The sequence below is a fragment of the Mus caroli genome, unplaced genomic scaffold, assembly GCF_978045245.1.
Source record: "Mus caroli unplaced genomic scaffold, Mus_caroli_1 scaffold_20, whole genome shotgun sequence".
NCBI classification, from domain to species: Eukaryota; Metazoa; Chordata; class Mammalia; order Rodentia; family Muridae; genus Mus; species Mus caroli.
The window spans coordinates 14,862,282-14,886,940 of NW_028227275.1; the positions used below are offsets into that span (position 1 = coordinate 14,862,282).

Consider the following 24,659-nt stretch of genomic DNA (forward strand, 5'->3'; position numbering starts at 1 on the left):
CAAGCAAAGAATATACATGTTCTATATATACAATTATACTGACCCTGATGGAGTGTAACCACACAGGGGTTAGTGACAGCTACAAGCCACAAAGAGGGGATCTATCATCAGTTGAGCATAATCCACTCTGAGAGCCTGAGAAGCCTAAATCCAATCTAAAGGACAATCAATCATACTACAGAGATCTGTACCTTAGTCATAATTTACTATATGCCCCCCCCCAAACTACACAGAGTTAGTATGTTTAGAACATGGCTTCCAAGGTGTACTGGCAGGTTTTGTGTGTCAACTTGACACTGCTGGAGATATCACAGAGAAAGGAGCCTCCCTTGAGGAAATGCCTCCATGAGATCCAGCTGTAAGGCATTTTCTCAATTAGTGATCAAGTGGGGAGGGCTCAGCCCATTGTGGGTGGTGTCATCCCTGGGCTGGTGGTCCTGAGTTCTATAAGAAAGCAAGTTGAGCAAGGCAGGGGAAGCAAGCCAGTACACAATACCCTCCATGGCCTCTGCCATCATCTCCTGCCTCCAAGTTCCTGCCCTGTGTGAGTTCCTGTCCTGACTTCCTTTGGTGATGAACAACAACGTGGAAGTGTAAGCCGAATGAATAAACCCTCTCTTCCCCAGCTTGCTTCTTGGTCATGATGTTTGTGCAGGAATAGAAACCTGACTAAGACACAAGGCAAGTACCTAAATCAACTACATAAAATCAAGGAACAGCCAGGCATGATGGTACACACATTTGATCCCAGCACCTAGGAGGCAGAAGCACGTAGTGAGAGCCTGTGTCTCAAAAAACAAAAACAAAACAAAAATGAATCAAAAAGCCTGCCAGACCAACCCCTGACCCAAGCTTGGTTTTCGATGTATATAACGTAATCTATACAACAAGTAGCTGTATCTGCAGTACTACTGCTGGGTTTCTACCACAGGGCAAGACAGCACAGAAACCAAGACATTACCAATCAAACCAGCAAGCAATCAAACCATGACACAACTTCACAAACTGCTTGATCCATACCGTCTTTCTTTCTTTTTTTTTTTTTTTGGTTTTTCGAGACAGGGTTTCTCTGTGTAGCCCTGGCTGATCCTGGAACTCACTCTGTAGACCAGGCTGGCCTCGAACTCAGAAATCCACCTGCCTCTGCCTCCCAAGTGCTGGGATTAAAGGCGTGCGCCACCACGCCCGGCTCCATACCGTCTTTCTTTCCTTTCTCCCCTTTCCTTCTTTCTTTCTTTCCTTCCTTCCTTCCTTTCTCTCTTCCTTCCTTCCCCTTTCTTTCTTCCCTTCCTTTCTTTTTTTTCTTCATAGTCTTTCTTCTTCCTCCCTCTCTCTCTCCCTCACTCCTCCCCATCCCTTTCTATCCGATCCATACAGTCTTGAAGACCAAGTAAGATCAAGTAAAAATAATGGCAAATGACCAAAGGAAGGAAAGGGTGCAGGTGAACTAGCTTATTTCTCCATTTGGGTTTTGGTTATGTGGGTCTGTTCAGTTTATGAGAATTCATCACTCTGTGTAAAATTTTCTTTTATTGCTTGAAGTAAGTGTCATCTCTGAGGCTTACTGCCTCAGCCTGCTAACTTAGGTCTAAGCATCTAGCCTTCTAGGCCTAGAGTGTTTCAGCCTCTGAGATTTGCTGCTAACTAAGCTCACCCTTGCTCTTTCTGACCTCTGGCTGGTTCAACTCAGCTGTTGTGGCTCAAACTCCTGTCCAAGCCAACTGATTCAAACTGGCTTCTCTCTTGGCCTCTAACGTTTTTGCTCTGCCTTGGCCTCAGACTAACTCTGGCAATTTTTTTCTAATCTTCTGGCTCCTTCTCATTCTCTGACTCATTCTGTCCTCACCTGTGTCTAGATTGTTCTCTCTGCCACTGTCTCTGTAAAACTCTCCTGGTAAAGCTGCCTCCTTCCCCTCTCTTCTTCCTAAGTAGCCTCCTCTTCCTCTCTCTTCACGAGAGTAGGGCAGATCCTATTCGGTCAAACCTTTCTCTGATTTGTCACTTCATCTGCTCCTCAAATAGCCTTTCACTTTCAAACATGGGTGCTTCCTTCTAGAAACTAACTTTACCTTCACTGTTTGGGAATAATGGTATGTGCTAAGGGCTGAGCCATACCACAACTAGAAACAGGCTTTTTTGTTTGTTTGTTTTGTTTTGTTTTCCAGTAAATAACACAACTTTTGGGTTCACAGCGCAATCAAATATCCTGCAACATTCCATATACAGTTACATGTGCACTTTGTACACAGATTTTCATGAATAAAAAGTTCAAAGACAAAGCTGGATGTGGTAGCACACATCTGTGATCCTATCACTTGGGGGAGGAGACAGGCAGATTTTGGCTTGCAGGCTGGGGAAGCATCTGTAAGCCACAAGCCAACAAGAGACACTGACTCAAAAAATAAAGTGTGGGTTGTAGAAATGGCTCAGCAGTTACGAGCACTCGGCTGTTCTTGCATAGGACTCAGATTTGGTTTCTAGCACCCACAGTAGGCCTGTCACTCCAGTTTTACGAAATCTGATGCCTTCTGGCCTTTGACGGCATCAGGCACACATGTGGTGCACATCCATGTAGGCAGTTATACATATGCATACAATAATAGCAAGTCTTCACATATATGGCAGATAGCCCCTGGGGAGCTACAGCCAAGGCTGCTCTCCTATCTCACACACATGTGCACCACACACATGTACACCCACACACGTGTGTGGAACTGAAGACACACATAAGAGTTTTAAAACAGAAAAGCTACATGAAAGAGGATTTTGGAGATTTTATAAACGCTTTTTTTTTTTTTAGCCATGCTCCATCTTCCAAGAACTCCAGACTGTCGCCTATTGAGCATCAGTGTTAGTTAACACTGAGTGAGTAGTCATGTGTACAAGCAGCATCTATCCACATGGATGGTTTTAAAATTTCTCATTGTACAGCCTGTGGCATCAGGTAGACCAGATGTCTGCACAGCTCCTATCACTACAACACTGGGGTAAAGTATACTTCATTATGTGGGCTCACCTCCTGCCTTCACACTATGAGATCTGTGATCTTGAATGGGTTACTAACTTCAATCTTGTCTTCTGCAACTGTAATGCTGATAGAAACCTGTGTTCCATCCCCAGCATGAAAAAGAAAAAAAAAAAAAGTACTTAACCTGATCATAGTGGCCTAGCACTCAGGAAACTACAGCAGGAGAATACCGAGTACATCGTCAGCCTGGTTTACATAGAGAGATCTTGTCTGTAAGCACGAAATAAAACAAAACCAGGGTGTCTACCCTTGCACGGGGCACACAAGGTAAACTGACAATTCAACCATTTTCCTCACCTCCATTAGGCTGTAGCCTAAAATCAGGCACCACTGGATCTTCCTCCTCTACACAATCCTGTGGTTCAGTAACTTATGATTATTCTCTGTCAAGCTCCAAAAAAGAACTTAAAGTAGACTTGTATAACTATTTATTTGATTGGACTTTTTTTCTGTTTTATTTTGTTTTGTTTTGCGGCAGAGTCTCACCATATAGTCCAGGCTGGCCTTCAAGTCAGAGACTCCCAGCCTCTGTCTCCTTGATACCAGTATTACAGGTGTGATCTACACAACCCAATTTACCCATTACTTAAATAGTACAATGGCATCATGAAAATCTAGAAACTAAAATGTTGGGTATTACAGGTAAGGAGGGTGTAGTCACCCTGTTGTTCTGAAGCACCCACTGCAATCTGCAGGCAAAGCTAACCACAGTTACACTGGAGATGCTGGAAGAGGAGCTGCTGCTGCAGAAGGGACTTAGAGCACACACGTACCGACACATGCTTAAGAGCCACAAACTTGCTCTTAAGCTCTCACCTTTCTCATCTCTAGCTCTCCTTCTCTCCCTCCCTTCCCCCTCTCATCATGTGGCCATGGCCAGTCTCCCTCTTTCTACCTTCTTTCTCTCTGTCTTTCTACAATAAAGCTCTAAAACCATAAAAAAAAAAGGTGCCACAAATTTTAGTGCAAATATTTCCAATCCTATAGGAGAGTTAGAAGGAATAAAATGAATATCAGATATTGTCCCCTTAACTCTTTAATGAGATGTTGTCCTTGCTTTCTTTATCTCAACACTTCTTACTTTCTTGCTGAATCACTTAGTATCATTTTATCTATAGACACTTCAGCCTTTGTCTCCCAAGAACAAAAGTCATTACCCTGTTTATACAGGGTATAAATGACAATATGACAGCCACATGAGGAACTAACATCATAGAGGCAGAACGCTAGCACCTGACATGTAGTCCACAGCACATTTCCCCAGTTGTCCACAAATAGCCATCAAGGATCAAATGTTGGCTGAGACCCACCATGTGTCTGTAAATCTTAGACAGTCTCACTAGGTACAAGAATCCATTCCAATAGCATATCAAAATCTACATCAAAGAAAAATCTATTTTCAAAGTTAGACCTGGTGGCACAAACCTATAATCAGGCTAAAGAGTGAGTTCAAGGTCGACATGGACAACTTAATAAGACACTGCTCAAAATTAAAAATACACCGGCTGGATATGGGTCAGTGTCAGAGCACTTGCCTTTATGTATAAGGCCCAGGTTCAATTCAATCCCTGTCAAAACTCTCTCCCTCCCCCTCCCCGCCCCCACACCCCTAGGTTTGCGTATTCTCTATAAATCTCAGCACTTGAAGGCTAAGATCTTCACAGTGACTTTCAGGCTAGCCAAGGCCATTATGTTAGTGAGGAAAGGATGGGAAGGGCGAGAGGAAGCAGGCTACATATCAAATCAAAGCAACAGAATCTAGGCCATATAAGCACTCTGAACTCCCCGGACATTAGCCACAGAGAATATGCAGGAACTCTGAAGCCTCCACAGAGTGACCTAAGAAAGAAAGAACAACATCCCAGCACAAAGGCCTTACCCAGGATCCACTGCAGCAGTCCTTACCCAGGATCCACTGCGGCAGTCCCCAGCGGGCAGTGGGAGCAAAGGACAATCTCTTGGAGGGCATTCAAATAATCTAATTCTAAGTTCTTATTTTAGCATCCCCTCTGCCCTGTGAGGGCAGGGTACACGCTCCAGTCTACTATTCTTCCAGACTGAACCAAGATTAGTCTGTGTGCTTGAGGCCTGGAAACACACACAGAGACAACCAGGCCACTGGGAACACAAACAGGTTAGTGATGACAGACGGCAACAAAGCCTCAGGGTATCAGGACACTGACAAGAAGCTCTGTCTGCTAAGGTCCACATAATTTTCCACTCACAAAAGGGCTCTGTAGACATCAAAACATACCTGCAAGTTCCCAAAGCCCCCAGCAAACTGACAGTCACAGGACAAGCACACAAACCCCTGGCCTATTACCTGACTGGAAGACATATCGGGCTAGGCCCTGCATCAGCTCTGCTGGCCATGTTGGTGGGGCAGACTCCCCAGTTTCTCTCTTCAGACGAAATGTCAACTCAAAGCCAAATCCACTTGGTCCGTCTGTTCCTGTAAACCTGAAAGGAATAAACATTTTCAGTTTAACTACCATAGGACAAAGTTCCACAAAGTCTTTGTGTGGTGTCCCCACATGCAAATGCAAACCAAACGCAATGGAAATCCCAGGATGAGGAAGTCTCTCCAAAGCCCTCTTTACCCTCTAGTGAGCTGAGGGTACATGTATGACGTCAGCCCAGCCAAACTCTTTGTTGGTTTGTTTGTTTGTTGTTTTTTTCGAGACAGGGTTTCCCTGGCTGTCCTGGAACTCACTCCATAGACCAGGCTGGCCTCGAACTCAGAAATCCGCCTGCCTCTGCCTCCCAAGTGCTGGGATTAAAGGCGTGTGCCATCACTGCCCGGCTCCAAGCCAAACTCTTACACTACTGGGTTTTTTTTTTTTTTTTTTTTTTGAGTTATAGCTTCCAGATATTCTTTTTATATAATAGAGGAACCACTACTGAAAATCTCCCGCATGTTCCTCACTTATTCAAACCATTAGTATGCATCCACTGACTTTGCTAAGGATACATATCCTGTGATCCAACAACATAGCTGTGTGCTCTGTGAAGACATAGCCTTCTTCCATCCTACCTCTGGGGATACCAGGACTCCAGTGCCCCAGGACTCTTAGCTGCACAGACTGGCTTCCAAAATGAGCACTTGTGAGCACTTGAATCAGATCCCAAGGCAGAATGAAATACTGACAGGGCCCTCCCATCCCAGGGTCATGGAGCACCCCTCGCTACCCCTCATGAGCACCCCCCTCAGTCACTGGATCCCAAGCAGAGCAGCAACAAGATGGGGGGAGGTACAGCTCCTGTGGCCACACCCCTCAGGGTGACTGTAAGCATGAGACAGGAATGCCTGCCTCTCTTGTTAGGAAGCACTCAGGAGCCCTGAGTCTCAGGAAAGTCCCTGAAACAGATTACTGCTAGGCAGGGCAGCAATGTCATCCTAGAGCAGAACCTGGTTAGTAGAGTGCCACACCTACTCAGGTGAGGGAGGTGTCCCCAAGAGCTCCATAAAGCTTGCCAGGACGAGAAGGGTTAAGAACTGAAATATGTTCATCGTGTAATTTTGAGTGATTATATCTTGTACAAACATGAACCACAATGATTATACACATGTAAACTCCCCAGCTTACAAACACATCATAAGCTAAAATGACAGCTGACACCTTCCTCCTACCTCTTGCAAACTGAAGACAAAATTGCTGTTCAGCCCTAGAACTCCCTGAAGCATCCTTCCTAGGTCATTCCAGAGGCTGGAATGGGAGACTGGGTAGAAGGAAACTCCCAAGCCTTAGAAACTGACATAAGCCCCAGCTTTGGCTCTGTGTGCTTGGGCAGGCGGCAGGTAGATCCAGCTCCCTTGAACCATCGGGGAGAGAAGCTATCTTTCTGACTGAAGAGGCATCCTTAGAAATCATCACAGTCAGAGGAAGTGTGTGTGGTTTTCTTATTTCTTTGGCTACCATGTGGGAAGTAGAATCTACTTGGAGGCTACACATATGGATTTTTGAAGACAAGGCTACAAGTCGCTTAAAGTGACACTATTTACACTATTTGTTTCCTTGATGAATTGCCATGTTGGGATCTCGTCTACGCAGAGTCTGAGGAAACAGCTATGTACACTGAGACCCTAGGCTTGGGAGACCCCCGGCTTGGGAGACCCCAGGTTTGGAAGAGTGTGGAAATCCATAGTTATAAGAGATTGACTTTGTGACTCTGTAAAAAAGCTGGGGCATGGTGGTGCACAGCCTTTCATCTTGGCACTGGAGAAGTAGAGAGAACTCAGTGGGCTACACAACCCTGTCTCAAAAATCAACAACTAAACAAAACTCTACAGAGGGAGAGGGGTCACTAGGGCAAAAGGAAGACCTCAAGCAGCCGCCAATCAGAGACAGCTTTGTAACGTGCATTAGACTATTCTTCCAGGGCTTTCATCTTGGGCCAAGGAAAATACATGACTTCTAACCACAAAAGCTTGAGGAACAGACTTAAAGAGACATGTGCGTTATAGACCATACTGCACAGTGGAGAGAATCCATGGGGCAGAAAGAGAAGTCACTGAGCCATTTGCACCCATACCACATCACTTCCCTGAAGAGAGCTGTGTGCACACACATATATGACTGCATTCATGCACACATACACACACACACACGTGCAGACCATCTGTCTCCACATAGGGTGGTTTCTAAGCCAGCTCTGTGGTGGGCAGGCCAGCTCTTACTTGGCTGAGGAGGGACAGACCAGCCAGATGGTCTCCACCTGTGTTTGATTACCACCCACGAGGCTGGCTGGACACAACCTCGACACTCCGAAACACGAGCCTGGAATGGCTAGCCTTAGGATAAACACATGACCTGGGCCTGTCAGATTTCTTTTTCAAAGCAGGCTGTCCAGGCAATAAGAGCCAAGCAACAAGACCATTCAGTGTTTAGAGTTCCCCGCAGGGGCTTGGTTTGGTCTGGACCACTTCACACAAAGGCTGCTCTGCCAAGAGGGTATGTCTGATCAGAGAATGGAGTCACTCCAAGGGAACAGCTGTCGTTCATGTCTTCTAGGATGAAATCTGAGAGCAAAGAGACATGTTCACACACTCCCACATACATGCCCCTCACCAACTCATACACACTCATGTACCCACACGACATACATACAAAAAATAAGCTTAGAAAGTAAAAAAGAGTAATTTAATGTTAATTAATTATTGAAGAAGGAAATTATTGAACTTTGGAAATTATATGTCAGTGTTTATAAAGTCTACAGTAGTGCACCACAGTGTCCCGGGGCCTCACAGACACTCACCAGACTCGGCCAGAGCAACCTCTAGTCCTGGATGCGCAAGTGCCCTATACAGGCATGTTTTTTTTTTGCTTTTTGTGGGTAAAATGTCTTTACTATGTATGAATGCATGTGTGTGAGGGTGGCAGGGACCACATGGGGTACAAATGGGGCTATCAAAGAGCAATCTGCAGGAGCAGTTCTCTCCTTTCATGTGGACCCAAGCTCAAATGGCCTCTTACCACTAAGTTTCCTACCAGCCCTGCTGAAAAACATCTTATGCCACACTTTCATTAGATCTTATTTATTTATTGTCAGACAGGGTCACAGTAAACATACTTGGCTGGCTTGAAACTCATTGTCTAGACCAGGCTTACCCTGGACTCACAAGATCCGCTTGCCTTCATCTCCCAAGTGCTGGGATTAAAGGTGTGCACCACCATGCCTGACAACCTTTTCCTAGGTTTTGATACACAACTATCACAGTAGTAAGAACCATACACAGTGTCTGGTATATTAACATGCTATATAGGCTTGTAGTCAAGGAGTGTGAGGCTGTGCCATATGCTGTCAGGTTATACTATACAGTTCTGCATAAGTACACTCACTATATGATGTTCATAAAACCACAGCAGACCTGGTGATACATTTGTTACAACAGACGCCATTAGCCAGTGTATGAGGGTGTATGCCTCACAGGCATGTGATAAAATGCTCAACCTCACTCCCAATGAGAGAGATGTAAGTGAGAGCAGGTTAGCCACTGCGCCCACCCATCAGACCAGCAAGCAGAATGAGGACAGGCTGCACGTTGTTGGTAAGGGTCTAGGAAAGCAGAGTTCTCACAGCGCTGGCGGGAGCACAATCAGTATAAGTATTAAGGAGGGGAATTTAGCCATGTTTAATGAAACCACATTCATGTTTACTACCGCCAAAAGATGTACCTTCAAACTACTACAAACTCCCTAAGAGCCCCTTTATGTGAAGCAGTTCAGGGTTACCTGCAGCTTTAAGGAAGAGTGTAGAAAGCAGGGACTCAGGAGCTCAAGGTCAGCCTTTCGTTAAAGATTTTCTTTAATTATGGCTATGTATACGTGTATGTCTGTGTGCAGGTATGTACCCGAGTGCAAATGACCATGGAAGGGGGAGGTGTCAGATCTCCCTTGAGACAGTTACAGGCAACTGAAAACCACACAAGCATGGGTGCTGGGAACCAATCGCAATCTTCTGGAAGAACAACACACCTGAACCACTGAGCAACCCTGTCCCTTAAGATTTTAATTTTAATTTTAATTAAATGTCTGTACACACATGGGTGCAGGTGCCCACCGAGGTGAGAGGCATTAGGTCCCCTGGAGCTGAAATTACAGACAGCTAGCTGGAGGGGGCTAGGTAACAGATGCAAGTGCTCTCTCTGCAAAGGCAGTGAGCTCTCTCAACCATGGAGCCAGTCTCCAGTCCCTGAAGGTCATTCTGATCTTAGCAAGTTGGAGGCCAGCCTAGGGAGCTGCTTGAGACAACTGTCTCAAAAACCCAAAGAACCAAACCACCACCACCACCACCACCACCACCTCACATGTACAATAAACCAACAAGACCAGCCAGCACACCAACAGTCAGGACTAACTGGACTCAGTAGATGCTTAAAAAAACAAAAACCCTAAAAGGATAGGACATGAAAGGGACGGGGGTTATGCTGGGAACTCCTGGGGGACGGAGGAAAGGGGCTGGAGGCGGAAACGATCAGGAGACATTGTTTACACGTATGAAACTGTTGAAGAATAAATAAAGTATATATATTTTAAAATTCTCTTTACATCCCAATCACTGCCCCTCCCCATCCTCTCCTCACACAGTCCCTCCCCTCAGCCCCTCTCCCATTTTCCTCTGAGAGGGTGGAGCCCCTCCCCCCCTCTCCCTCCCACCCTGGTACACCAAGTCTCTGCAAGGCAGCCCAGTTAGGGGAATGCATTCCACAGATGGGCAACAGCTTTAGGGACATCCCTCAGTCCACTTGCTCAGGACCCACATAAAGACCAAGCCATACATCTGCTATGTATGTGAGGGAGGCCTAGGTCCAGCCCGTGTGTGTTTTTTGGTTGGTGGGTCAGTCTCTGAGAGCACCCAAGAGTCCTTCTTTCTTTTTTTTAATAGTGGCCTGGAGAGATGGCTCAGCTAGTTAAGAGCACAGGCTGCTCTTCCATAGAACCTGAGTTCAATTCCCAGCAACCACATGGTGGTTCACAACCATCTGTAACTTCATTTCCAGATCTGTTGTGCTTTTTCCCAACCTCTGAGGGCACTAGGCACACATACACATTCATGCAGGCAAAATACTCACACATTAAGAAATATCAATGAAGATTTTTAAATTTTTAATTTTAAAAATTAAAAATAACAGTGTTTGTGCTTTGTCTGACTGGTGAACAAAAGCATGAAAGATAGGCAGAAAAGTGAATCCTCTTTGCAGCTCAGAACCCAGTTTGAGTCTTGATACACAAGACATTCAACGTGATGCTGATGTTGATAATGAGGTTGGCTATATAAAGAGCTTATAATTAAAAAAAAATCCAAACAAAACCGAACTGATGCAGCATTGTTTACGTGGGGAAAAAAGCAAACACCACTATTCATTTATGTGGAAGCCACACAGGAAGGATAACCTGGGAAGGAGACAAGATGCCTACAAGAGCGTGTGAATCAGATGGGAAGGGCTAGAGGGAGAGAGTAGTTTGATTTAACGTTTTCTGTAGTTCTAACTGTAGCCACTCGCGTATCTTCACATATTCAAAGGAAACCATTAGTGACTCTCACTGTGTTAAATGAACCCATAGCGGCAGTGAAGAGAAGGCAACAAAGTAAGTTTTGGATACAGTTTGTCGGCCATGTATCTTCAGGGGAAAGACAGAAAGAACAGAAAACAAACATTACCCTCTAGAGAGCTGGCTTATTGTTATATTAGTATAGGTTAGTAATTCTGAAACTACCCCTGTGTTAATGTATTGAGGGTCATGAGTGTCAGATTCCTCTCTGTCAGAGAAGTTAAAAACCGGTACTCAGGGTTGGAGAGACGGCTCGGCGGTTAAGAGCACTTATTCTTTCCGAGGACCCAGATTCAGTCCCCAGCACCCACAACTCCAGTTCCAGAGGAACTCTTCTAATCTTTGCAGGTGTCAGGCATGCACAAAGTGCATTTACATAAAGAAATACACATAATTTTTTTTAAGTATTAAAAAAAAAAAAAAGAGGTGGGCTGGAGAGATGGTCAGGCAATTAGGAACACTCGCTCTGCACTCTTGAGGCCGTGGCTCAGAGCGCCCGCACAAGCCCTAAGGATAGAGCTCCTGGGGAATAGTTTGGGAAGGGAAGCATCTTATCAAATCCACAGTACAGTGAGACTTTGTCTAGGAAAACAAACAAAACAAAACCAAAAAAAAATTTCTAGGAAGCTACTTAATTCACACATAATACACAGAGCCAAATGCTTCGAACAACACCTGAGCCTAGCAAGAAAAGCTAAGTGCAGCTCTTATTCACACAGCAGCTACGAGTTCTGGGAACTCACCAGAAGGGAACAATCTTGGAAAAAAGCCTCTGGCATAAACATATTCAGTCATATTTATAAAACAAAACAAAAAATTAGAAAACACCTCCCACTGCTCTCTAACTAGGGGCTTATATAAGGCTTGGTGCTTCATCAGGACGCCCCCAGGACTGAAGGCCAGAGCTAGCAGGAAGCAGCTGTGCCTGTGAGCACTGAGAGCAAAAGGCTCTCTGTACCTCCACCTGAGGAGGGCCAAGTCACACGCAAACCCCACACCAGAAACTCACCGTTACCATCAGGTCAAATGTAAATGGTGCCCCAGCATACCCCATCAAATGGCCATGAAGTTGGAACTTCTATGCATGGCTGGTGGCAGTGCAGCTGCTATAGAAAACATGATGGCTGTTTTCAAAAAATGAAAGAGAATTATTACAATGAGCCAGTAATCCTACCTGAATATAGGGTCTTGAACACCCTTGTTGACAGCAGCATCATTCACCACAGTGCTAAAGGTTCACACACGGCACAGGCAACCCTAGAGCCTATGGCCAGCTGAGGAGGTGGAGAAGTGCAGATACCAAACAGTCAGCTGGTATCTGTCCTTCAAAAGGGGAGAGTAGGGTGTGGCGCATTTCCCTAAATCCCCAGCACTAGGGAGGTGGAAACTGAAGACACATTGTGATCTTTGCAGCCAACCTGCGTTGAACAAAACTGTCTCAAACACAAGCACACACACAGCTTCTCACCCACATGACATGGGTGAATCTTAAAGACGTCACGCTAAGTGCAGTAAGCCTGAGCCACGGGAGCAGCCCCACATGCATCGACTCAGACGGGCAACTAGAGTAGTTAGCATCAGACAGAAAGTAGAACCTTGGTTTCTAGGTGTTGGGAGACATGAAGAATGAGAAACTATCATTTTGAGAGGGTCTAGTTTCAACTGGGAAATTAAAAAGTTCCAGAAACTGAAAGTAGTAATGGCCACACACTACTGTAAAACGTAATTTCCCTAAACCACACCTAAGCATTCTGGCAATGGTGATTCCATATTATGAATATTTTACCATAAGTGAATGGGCATTAAAACAAACAAACAGCCACCATGACGCAAGGCCAGGTGGTGCACACACCTTACTCCCAGCACTTGTGTGGGGTAGGTAGGGGGAAGACACAGGTAGATCCCTGAATTCCAAGTCACGCTGGTCTACAGAGAGAGTTCCAGGACAGCCTGGACTACTCAGAAAAAAACCCGGCTTGGGGAACAAAAACAATATAAAACAACAACAAAAACCATGATGCAAAAGCTATCAAAAATTATCAAAACTACCTGTGGTTGGATGCAATATGTCACCTCACTGTTAGCTACCAAGAGGCTGATGTAGGAGGACACATCTCAAGAGAGATGGCCACTCACACACACTAAATAGATAAATACATAAATGTGATAAGAGATTAAAAATACAGCCAGGCGTGGTGGCGCACACCTTTAATCCCAGCACTGGGGAGGCAGAGGCAGGCAGATTTCTGAGTTCGAGGCCAGCCTGGTCTACAAAGTGAGTTCCAGGACAGCCAGGGCTATACAGAGGAATCCTGTCTCGAAAAACACCCCCCACGCCCCCCAAAAAATTTTAAAAAAAAAATAAAGAGCTGCTGGACGAGGTGGTGCAAACCTTTAATCCCTGCACTTGGGAGGCAGAGGCAAACAGATCTCTGTAAGTTCCAGGCTAGCCTTGTCTACAAAGTGAGTTCCAAGACAGCTAGGGCTGTTACACAGAAAAATTCAGTCTCAAAAAAATAAACAAACATTAAAAAAAAAAAAAACCAAACCTGAGCCGGGCGTGGTGGCGCACGCTTTTAATCCCAGCACTCAGGAGGCAGAGGCAGGCGGATTTCTGAGTTAGAGGCCAGCCTGATCTACAGAGGGAGTTCCAGGACAGCCAGTGCTATACAGAGAAACCCTGTCTCGAAAAAACAAACAAACAAAAAAACCCCAAAACAACAACAACAAAAACACCACAAACCTAATGTCTAAGGCAGAATGGCAAGTCTTCCAGTAGCTAGAAAGAAGCTGGAGAGTGAGAACACCGCCCAACAGTCTCACTGTCCACTTCCTTGGCCCAGGGATGCTGCAGGGTAGACTTTAAAGCCACACAACTCCAGGATCCCAGTGTGAGGCTGGATAAGGGAGAAAAACTCCCAGCTGCTCCCAGCTCCCACCAGCTCCCAGCTGCTCCCAGCTCCAGCTCCACCACCTTCTCCTGATCCTCCTGCCAACGCCATGCCCCAGGTTCCTCATCCACACTTGGTAAGGACATTCTGCACACACAGTGACAGACTTTCCGCCTCAGGCAGGAGGAGACTTATCCTTTTAGAGCCAGCTGGAAGCCCCCTGTCCCCACCGGCTCACACCTCCAGTGTGTGAGGGACTCAGGCTTTGTAGACACAGTCCTTCAAGAACTGCTGGCCAGTTTCTACTTGTTGTGTCTGATATCCTGAGACGTCTTGATTCCTACTGTCTTCTGAGTGACATCAGCACAGTGGTGGAATTCTTTAAATAATTACTAAATAACCAGAAGCAGAGGGGACATTTTCATTTTGAATTACTCAGAATTACTGATAACATCATTAGCCATTTGGAAACAGTATTTGGTAGCAATAGTATTATACTGGGTAGTAAAACTTATTTAAAAAAAAAAAAACACTAAAAATTTTGAGCTATGTTTATATGGCAATATTCTTCCAGAATTAAGACTTCTTTAAAACTCTGAGTTATAGTAAACCACTCTCTATAACCTTTATAAAAAGAGAGATGGAAGCTGGTATGGCACCATGAATTTATAATTCTAGTGTTTAGGGAAGTGAAGGCGGGAAGATCAGGAGCTTCGAGGTTATCTTCAGCTAGCAAATTCAAGGCCAGCCTGGGCTACGTGAGATCAAAAACAAAAATTAAAAAGGGGTGTTGGGTGGCAAAAGAGGAGTCAGGGAGGAAAAAAAGAAAACCCCTCATCCTCTGCGGACCGTCCTGGGCTCAGTGCCTAGCAAGGTGGGCGAAAGAACTGAGGCGGGACCACAGAGCGCATGCTCGCTCAACACTGAGTTTCACATGCTCACTTTCTGTTACGCCCTGTCCAGTCCGACTCACAGCATCCATCTGCCTCACTGGGGTAGCCCTTTCCTGAGACACTGCCAGAAGCCAAGGACCACATTCCCACAGCATTCCTCCCAGCACAGGTCGGGCTAAGACTCCAGGCAGACAAACCCTCCTGCACTTTAGCAGCTTAACTCTGCCCTGGGCTTCCCAGCCAAGACAAGGAACTTAAGAAAAATAAAGGCCAGGAGCAGCAGAGCCTTCCTGGAGAGCCGTGGGGACTCAGTCACCTCCCTTCCAGTTCCCATGGGAAGGTCTGCTAGAGCCTGTCACTTCTATTCCAAGCCACCTCCTGAGGACAGGCAGGCAGTCAGACCCAGGGAAATCCCAAGCCAGCTGGGCAAGCTATTAAGAAATCTAGCATGAAGTCAGGTGTGGTTGCGCATGCACGCCTTCAGGCCCAGCACTTGGGAGGCAGAGGCAGGCAGATTTCTGAGTTCTGGGCCAGCCTGGTCTACAGAGTTCCAAACAGCTAGCGCTACACAGAGAAACCCTGTCTCGGTAAAGAAAGAAAAAAGAAAAAAAGAAAGCTAACAGAACTCACAGCTACATTCCTCATTCTGACTTAAGCTAACAACTTTACAAAACCTTTTTATTAAGAAGGCCAGCCGGGCCAATGATGGCAAGTCACAGTCCAATTTGGCAGGTGTGCCTCTCTCACACAGGTGCATAGCTCAAGGCTTGCTGACCCAAGAGCCAGAAGGTCTGCCCAGGGGCATTTCATCCACACACTATCTCCAACGGCTCTGCGCAGCCAGGTGCCTCGAGACACCTGAAGCAGGTAATTCAAGCCAATCTTCTCAGCATCTCAGCTCCCCAGGGGCAAGACTGTACCTTGTGTGTGCACGGGGTAGGTACATCGTGTCAAGGTTGAGCATCTGCGTGGGGATGACACTCCCACGGTTTCAGAGGTGACCAGACCTTGACATTAAACAACAAGCAACATCAAAGTGTCACGAGCTTTCTTTCCTCTTACTGTCAAAGCTGGGTCCAAATACCTTTCTGATGCTACCCGGGGGCCCCTCTTACAGCCATCAGTCTCCTTGGTTAGGAGACCCTCACACTAGGGCAGAGCCGGCCCTACTGCCCTGTGTTCCCCATCACCCATGAATGCACTGCCAGTCCTTTTCCAAAATGAAACTTAATTTTACTTTATTTTTTTTTTAGACTTTAATATTTTCTGTGTGCATGTATATGAACACACCACGTGTATATCTGGCACTGGAGGGGGTCAGCAGAAGGCACTGGTTCCTTGGGAACTGGAGTTATGAATACAGGGCTGTTTTGCCCGAATGTATGTGTATGTGTACCAGGTACACACCTAGTACTCAAGGAGGCCAGAAGAGGATGTTAGAGCCTCTTGAACTGGAGGTCCAGGAGGTTTTCTGAGCTGCCATTGGATGGTAGGAACCAGACCCAAGAGATCTTAACCACTGAGCCATCTCTCCAGGGCTAACAATAACATTTCTCACACAGCCTGCAGACTGGCCTTCCTTCTGTACCTAGAAGGCCTCAAGGTCCCTCCTGCTTCGACTTTCACATAGCTGGATGCAGTCAGGGCTCCAGGAAGTGCCCAGTGCAGGACAGTGTGATCAGTGCCCCTAGAGTTGTACAACAGGACAGTCTTGGCACTAAAACCTCATACAAACCAACTCAAAACTTCACACAAACTAACACTGGTCCTTGTGAAATGAACCCTCTCCCTCTCTATTCACCTGAATCTCAGGTTCTCTTAATGCTTGATGCCTCACTCAATTTTCAACCTGGCACCTGGACTCTGTAAAATTATTAATACATTCTCCTCTGTCTTCCTCTAAGCATTGAAGACTCAGTGAATCAGAAAGCCTGCCTTACACTCCAGGGCACTCCAGCCCTGATCAATAGTGAGCCCTGGGAATTTGAGGAACAGGATTAAGAGCATCCCAATACTGTGTGCAGTGCTCAGTCCTTCACTCAAGCCGAGTTAGGCTCTATCCACATCACACACCACTCCCAGAGAATGGCTTGATGTGGCCCTGGCCAGATTCTTATCTCCAGAGTGGGGGCCTGAATGGAAGAAACGTCCTCACCTGAGCTCAGAGCTCAGCCTTCGTGTTGAGGCACACTATGCTTCTCTGTGGAGCTAAGAGCCCCTCTGCAAGAACCGGATCTGTGGAGCGAACACCGCCTCCAGCTGGCTCACTTAGCACACACTGGAGTCATCAGGGAAACACCAACGCATAAAGGATACATAAAGGACGTGAGGTCAAGGCTAGCCTGAGCTACAGAGTGAGACCCAATCTCAAAAGAAAAAAAGAAAAAGAGGGAGGGAGGGAGGAAGAAAGGAAAGAGAGGCAGTTAGAGAAGACCTACCTTACTGATGGCTACTTGAGTAAGACCTAAGGATGCGGGGGTCAGGGGTGAGACTACTATAGACAGAGCTCTCCAGGTTTGCGCAGGCAGTGCAAAGGCCTTTAGATAGAAGAGACCACAGAGCAGAGTGAGGAAGGGCAAGAGCGGCAGAGGAGGAGGCAGAGGTGCTGGACCCTGCGGGCTGCGTGTGGCCATGGCTTTACTCAAGTTCATCAGGATGGTTCTGAGCTGTGACATAAGCACATGACATGCTATGCATTCTGTCCCTGGTCAAAGACCTAGCACAAAGCTAACAGGCCCATAACACCAACATTTCGAGAAATCTCTAAGGCAAAGGCTCAGCTGCTGCCTTCCGGCTGGTCTTTTCTCTATGTAAAGCCCCTGGTTACAAGAATGAAAACTGTCCAGACAGGGTGGGACCCGGCATCTGCAGCCTGAGCTTGGAAAGGCTGGAGCAGGAAGGAGACTGGGTCCGGCACGACGGAATGTCGCCTGTCAATTCTCACTGAGCATTTCTGTCTTCCAGCCAAGCCTTCCGAGGTGCTCAGGAGTCCTATCTGCAGCCAGCACGGGGTGGAGCCAGCCAGCTGGATGAGAGCTGAAGGTAGAGGCAGACCCTTTCTCCAGAAGCTCTTACAGCTCACAGCCGCGACCCGAGCTCTGACCTCACACACTGGAAGGCAGGGCTCCCAGCAGCACTGGGTATCCCGTGAAAGCCAGTTCTGGAAATTGGGAACAGCTCGAGTTGAGTGGTCTTTCTGAGGCAAGGTCTGTGACCCCTAAACAACAGGAGTAGGAAAAGAAGGCCCTTTGAGGGTTACACTGGAAGCCTGGAGCCCAGCCTGCTCCACTTTCTAGGAAGCCATAATAAACCCAGTCCTCACTGTCAAATGGCCAACTGGCCTCGCCTCAAATCTAGGCTGACCACATTTCTAAGCCTCTGGATTCCTTCTCTACAAGGCCTAAGGCATGAACTCTACAAGAAGAGACAGCCAGGCGCCATGAGGACGTAAGGCTCTGAAGTGGTATCAAGTCCACCTTCTACAAAGAGACTTTAGCCAAAAGATAGGAAGTGAAGAGCAGGACTGGCTGTGTTGTTCATTATCACAAACCTCAGGCCCAGAACCTGTCCAGCAGTGATGCTCTATACAGTGAGTGAAGAAATGCCTGGCCCTCCAAAGACATCTCAAAATTCATGCTGGGTACAAGCCATGGGCCTGCCAACCCAACAACTGGTAGACCAGTGTCAGGAAGGACAGTGGGTCATCCTTTTCTCTAAGCCCAAAGCATCCCATTGCTTGACTTTCTGTGTACTATGGAAAGTCTAACAAGCCTGGCCTATTTATTTCAGCAGCTGGGCGCACCCACTCTGGCACTGTGCACGTGTCTGTGAATGCTCTGTGTATCCTGGGTACAAGGATCCTGAGCTTGCGAAAGCTCAGCACTTAGGAGCACTTGCTACTCTTACAGAGGATCAGAGCTCAGTTTCTAGTGCCCGAGTCACTCAGGTGCTGTAGTTCCACCTCCATCTTTTGGCCTCTGGGGCCACCTACACACCCATGAACACAAACACATGCAAACAAACACATTTATAAATTTTTGATTTAAACATAGGTTCTTGCTGGTTACAAATTTGTGATCCTTGTGTCTCTACTTCCCAAATGCGTGCTGGGATTACAGACACATGCCGCCGTGTCCAGCCTAATACTGACCTTTTAAAGGGAAAAATGGCATGATCAACATTATCAAGATTGCTACAACCAGGCATGAAAGCATATTTATAATTTTATTTAAAGATTCTAGGAGCCAGTAGACCATGTGTATAATACTAGCACTAGGATGCTGATGCAGGAGGATTTCTAAAGGTGTACTAGGTGGCCTGGGTGTACTAGTCACAGTTCTCTAGAAGAACAGGACCAACAGAATGAGTGTGTGTGTGTATGTGTGTGTGTATGTGTGTATGTGTGTGTATGTGTGTGTATGTGTGTGTATGTGTGTGTGTATGTGTGTGTGTATGTGTGTGTGTATGTGTGTGTATGTGTGTATGTGTGTGTATGTGTGTGTGTATGTGTGTGTGTGTGCTGTAGTCCAGTTAGTCTAATAATGTCTGTCTACCAACAGAAAGTCCAAGAATCCAGTAGCTATTCAGTCCAAGAAGCTAGATGTCTCAGCTGATCTTCAGTATACACTAGAATCGTAAAGAAGCAAGCTCTGGTGGCTGGAGAGATGGCTCAACAGTTAAGAGCATTGACTGCTCTTCCAGAAGACCTGGGTTCAATTCCCAGTACCCACATGTAGTCCACAGCTGTCTGTAACCTCAGTTCCAAGGGATCCCAACACCTTCACACAGATACACATGCAGGCAAAACACAAATGCACATAAAATAAATATGGAATATAAAGCATGAAAAAAGAAGAAGATAAGAAAGGTCTCCAACTTCTCCATCACAGAGTGACAGAATGGACTCAGTGAGAGTGAGAGGAAGCAGGGCTTCCCTCGCCATGGGCTTTATATGGGCTCCCACCTCACTAGACCCAGACTAATGCTAGGCTTCCCATTACAAATGATTTAATTAGGAAAATTCCCTCACAGGCGTGCCCACTGCTTGGGTTTTAGTTAATTACAGATGTAGTCACCTTGGCAACCAAGAACAACCATCACACTGGGATATATAACCAAGACTTTGTCTTAAAACAAAAGTAAATAATAATAATAACAGTAACAGTCAGGCATAGCGGTTCAAATCCTTAACTCCATCAGTCATGGGCAGGAAGGCAGGAAGATCTGGAATTCACAGACAGCCACAGCTACACAGCAAGCTGAGGCCTGGGCTACAATGTAAACAACGTCAGTGTTACCTGAGAAGAGGGCAGCAACTCAGCCACTACAATGCTCTTCAGGAGGCTGAGTGGAGAGGAGTGCAGAGCACTGGCTGCTCTTCCAGAGGACCCAGGTTTGATTCCCAGTCCCATAGGACAGATCACAACCATCTCTAACTCCATTTCCAGAGGATCCTACATCCTCATTCTAGTCTCCGTGAACACACACACTGGACATTTGGCATACATTCACTCCCTCTACCCCCCACTCCCCCCTCTCAAACATACACACAGACACACAGACACACACACACACACGTAAATAAAAACAATAAAAATAAATCTCAAAGTAAAGCATCCACGTATGTGTGTGCACATGTGAGCACGCATGTGAGTGCGTGTCTGTGTGTCCGTGTTGTAACTGAATGGATATAAAAACAGAAGAAAAAGATCTTCTGGGTATCAACATGTCTTTGGGGCGTAGTGAGGCTGGGGCACATACATAACTTAGGCCACCCTAGAACTCACTGTGTAACACAGGTTGGTTTCAAACTAGAATCCTCCTGTGTCAGCCTCCCAAGTGTTGGGGTTGGAGAAATGGGCCAGACCTGGTTGAAGGGACGCTAGCCTGGCCAGCAGGGCTCTGGCAGGCTGTCTTCTCCCCATCCCCTCTGTCTTGCTAAAAAAATGTTAGATTACATTCCTAAAGCTAGCCACCAAGGTCTACTTCCTTATTTGGGCAGCCCATCTCCTCTCTATCCAGAGACAGTCCTTTGTGTCAGCGCCCCCCCCTTAGTACCCCCAACAAATATCTCTCTTCTTTGTTCCCTTCCCCTTCTTCATCCTCTCCTCTCCTGTCTTCTCTTTACTCCCTTTGTCTCTCTGAGGTAAAGAAATCTCCTTTGTGTAGAGAACTTGGTCTTGGGGTCCTGAGCTGATACCCTTCCCTTTCAGTTGCTGGTCTGGATTTGTTTATTTTTAGTTATGAGTATGGATGTTTTGCTTGTGTGCATGTTTGGCACCTGCAGAGGGGAAAAATGGTGTTGGATCTCCTGAAACTGGAGTTACAGATGGTTGTGAACTGCCATGTAAATAATGGGAAGTGAACCTAGGTGGTCCTCGTAAGAACAGCAAGTCCTCTTAACGGCTGAGGTATCTCTCTAGGCCCTGATGCTGTGAATTTTAAAGATGGTTCAATATTGCTTTGCCGGTGTGTGTGCTGCACACCAGCAGGTCTCTAGGTCTGAGAGGTAGGTCAGTCAGGTGCAGTTATTTGAAGGGAGATTATCCATCAGGACTCAGGTAAAAAAGGTCAAGATCACTCTGGCCCTATCTCAGGGTCACAGATCAAAACTAAGACACCTGAAACAGAATATGCAGCTTACGGAGATGGTTCAGGGTCAGAATGCAGGAAGGATTCAGGAGTCAAGGGTCAGAATCAGCATTGCAGAATAGGAAGGTCAGACAAGGAAGGTGCTGCCAAACTCAGACAACAGGGGAGCACGAAGGCAGGCATTCACTGTACTAAAGGCGGGCTCAGAACGGATGTGGTCGGTAAAACACTTGTCTACCATGCACAAACAAGGGTTTGACTACCCATGCACTGCACAAACATGGTGCGGAGCTGAAAATGTAACTCAGTTGGTCAGTTGTTAGCCTAGCATCCATGAAGCCCTGGGTTTGGTCCCCAGCATCCCATAAACGAGGCATGGTTCAGGGAATGCCTGTAATTCTGGCACCTGGGAGGTAGAAGCAGGAGGATTAGGCATTCTACACGATCCTCAGGTATACAGTTTTCATGGCCAATCTAGACGACATGAAATCCTATCTCAGGAAAAAAAAAAAAATATATATATATATATATACACATACATACATACATGGATGGATGGATAGATAGATAGATAGATAGATAAATGATAAGTTGGGAGACAGCACAGTGGGTAAAGTGGTTGCTATGCAACCATGAGAGCTTGCGATAGTATCCTCATCACCCATGGAGAAGTTGAGCACAGTGATATAGCTTGTAGGCCAGTGTGGGGAGTGGGGAAGCAGTAAGAAGGCTTGAGGGTTAATGGCTAGCCAGTGCAGCCGAGACAGCAAGCCCCAGGTTCCATGAGTGCCCTGGCTAGTTGTTATGTCAACTTTACACGAGTTATAGTCATCTGAGTTGAGGAAACCTCAACTCAGAAAACATCTCCATAGGATCTGGGAAAGGCAGGCCTGTGGGACCTTCTCTTAGTTATCAATGTGGGAGGGTTCAGCTTATTGTGAGTAGAAACCACCCAGCCTTGAGCAAGCCCTAAGCAGCAAGCCAGCAAGCAGCACTCCGCCATGGCTTCTGCATCAGCTCCTGCCTCCAGGTTCCTGCCCTGACTTCCTTTGACTGTGTTATAAGAGCGTAAGCAGAGCAAACCCTTCCCTCCCCGAGATGGTTGTGGTCATGTGTGTTTCATCACAGCAACAGTAACTCTAACTAAGACAGTAAGATCTTGTCTCAAAAACCCGGGGTGGAAAATGACCACCTTAGGAGAAAGATAACCACAGGCAAACAAGCAAGTGTACACACATGCGCACATGGTGGACAGAGAAAAGGGAATTCTCAGAACCAAAAGTCTCAGAGATCTAGGAGCCTGGTTTCTAGAGAGCTTGCCTAGTCTACTCAAAGCCCTGGGTCTGATTCCCAGCACTACAACGCTACAAAACAGTAAGAGGTCCACGGAGCTGCTGGGGTGGCTCAGCAAGCAGAGGTGCTTGCTGTCAAGCCTGACTACCTGAGTTGGGTCCTGGGAATCCATGTGGTGGAGAAGGAACCAATTCATGAAGTTGTCCTCTAACATGTGCACTGGGGCACAGTGCCTGTGACATCCCAAATACATAAATGTAATTAAAAAAAAAAAGCCCAGACCCCTCCTTGAGCTCTCCCCTGTTCAGCCCTCCACTCTTCTCAGAGTCTGAATCCCCAGGCTTAGCAGAGGCTGTCCCAATTTCACAGTCACCCTGAAACTAAACACCTCTGCGATAAAGCAAAGGGACCAGGCTTCAGTGGCCTGCCTTCTGCTGAGCCAGCGAAGCGCTCCCTTCCCAAGCCAGCTATGTCAGCTGCACTATCCTGGGGACCATCAACTGTGGTCCTGTGAGGCACTCCAGGGAGGGAGGCAAGCTCAGATCCACTGGGAGCAAAGGCCAAGACGTGTACACACAGCCAAGGCAGGGTTTCTACTGGAGACCCTGGCACAGAAAGGGACAGGTTGCAGAGTTCCTTTAAGGCAAGCTTTGAGAAAGGAAAGTTTAACCTTTCTAAACTGCAGGAGATTGAGTCCACACTAAATAACAAGTGGCCAAGTTAATCTGTGGCCAGTGTTTCAATAACTAACTCCTGTGGCGCAGAGTCCAGTGAAGAAGAACAGGAAAGGAAAGAAGGTTCTCTGCTGCCTCATTCAAGACTGCTACAGGAGGCCCGCTAGCGGCAACTCCAGCCTCCAGGAGGGCCAGAACCACCTCAAATCCACTTGAATAAGCCACGTCTGTCAGCCAGTCAGCATCTGTAGGGCACAGCCTAACTCTCCCCTGGTGGTGAAGTGTGGCCCTATGGGTAGGGCCAACATGTGGGGCAATTCCACATGAAGCCAGTCTCTGGAACCAGTCCAGTAATTCTACAGATGACTGCCTCGCAGAATCGCACCAGGAAGTCTGCCTTGGGTCATGAATACTCTCTAGCTAGGGCGCCTTGAAGGCCTTCCTCTGGCCTCAGGAACTTGCCCAGTGAGGGCTTCTAGAGGTCCCAGGAGCAGCAGAAATCCTCAGAGAAAGACACTGAAGCTCCCTCTTCCACAGCCTCACACATCTCTCCACTCTACCCGTACGTGCCTGGCCACAAAGGAAAAGGCCAGAGCTGCAGGCTTCCAACTAGCGCTTGGCAGCTGAGGCCCAGATGTCTGACAGCTCCGCTCCCAGGTGTAGAGACTGGGAAAGGGTAAACTCTTCCACTGAAGGCATTTGTAGGTAGCCTTTCTAGAAAACCTTTATGCTTGCCCCTGTGCTGCTCCAAGCTAGAATCTATGTCACCTTTCAACTTCAGAAATAGCCTCTTCAAAACCTTTTGGTAGGCATGTAGCTCATTTGGTAATGTCTGCCTAGCGTGCACAAAGCCAGGGTTCTCTAGCCCCAACACCGCGTAAGCCTAGCTGTGGTAGCAGACAGCTGCAACCCCAGCGGCAGGGTAGGACAGGCAGGAGGGTCAGAAGTTCAAGGCCATCCTCAGCAACACAGTGAGTTCAAAGTAAGCCTGGGGTACATGAGTCCCCATTTCAAAAAGCTGAGGCAAGGGCTAGACAGAGGCCTCAGCCAGTTAGGAACACTGGCTGTTCTTCCAAAGGATGCAGGTTCGAGCGAGTCCCAGCACCCACATGGCGGCTCCCAACCATCTGTAACTAAGGTTCTCCAGACTCTGATGCCTGCCCTCTCTGGCCTCCAGACTAGACACACCAGTGGTGCACAGACATACATGCTGGCAAAACACCATGCACGGGAAA

The 24,659-nt window shown here is 46.9% G+C and overlaps 1 protein-coding gene across 2 annotated transcripts in view; it reads right to left on the reverse strand.

Annotated features, from left to right (window-relative positions):
* The window catches only part of Sufu (SUFU negative regulator of hedgehog signaling), an 88,644-nt gene that overhangs the window by 54,954 nt on the left and 9,031 nt on the right, over positions 1–24,659 (reverse strand). For both annotated transcript variants that reach the window (XM_021151827.3, XM_021151826.2), the window contains exon 3: positions 5,352–5,488. In XM_021151827.3, coding sequence (XP_021007486.1) covers positions 5,352–5,488 — 137 coding nt within the window. The remainder of the gene's footprint in view (positions 1–5,351; positions 5,489–24,659) is intronic.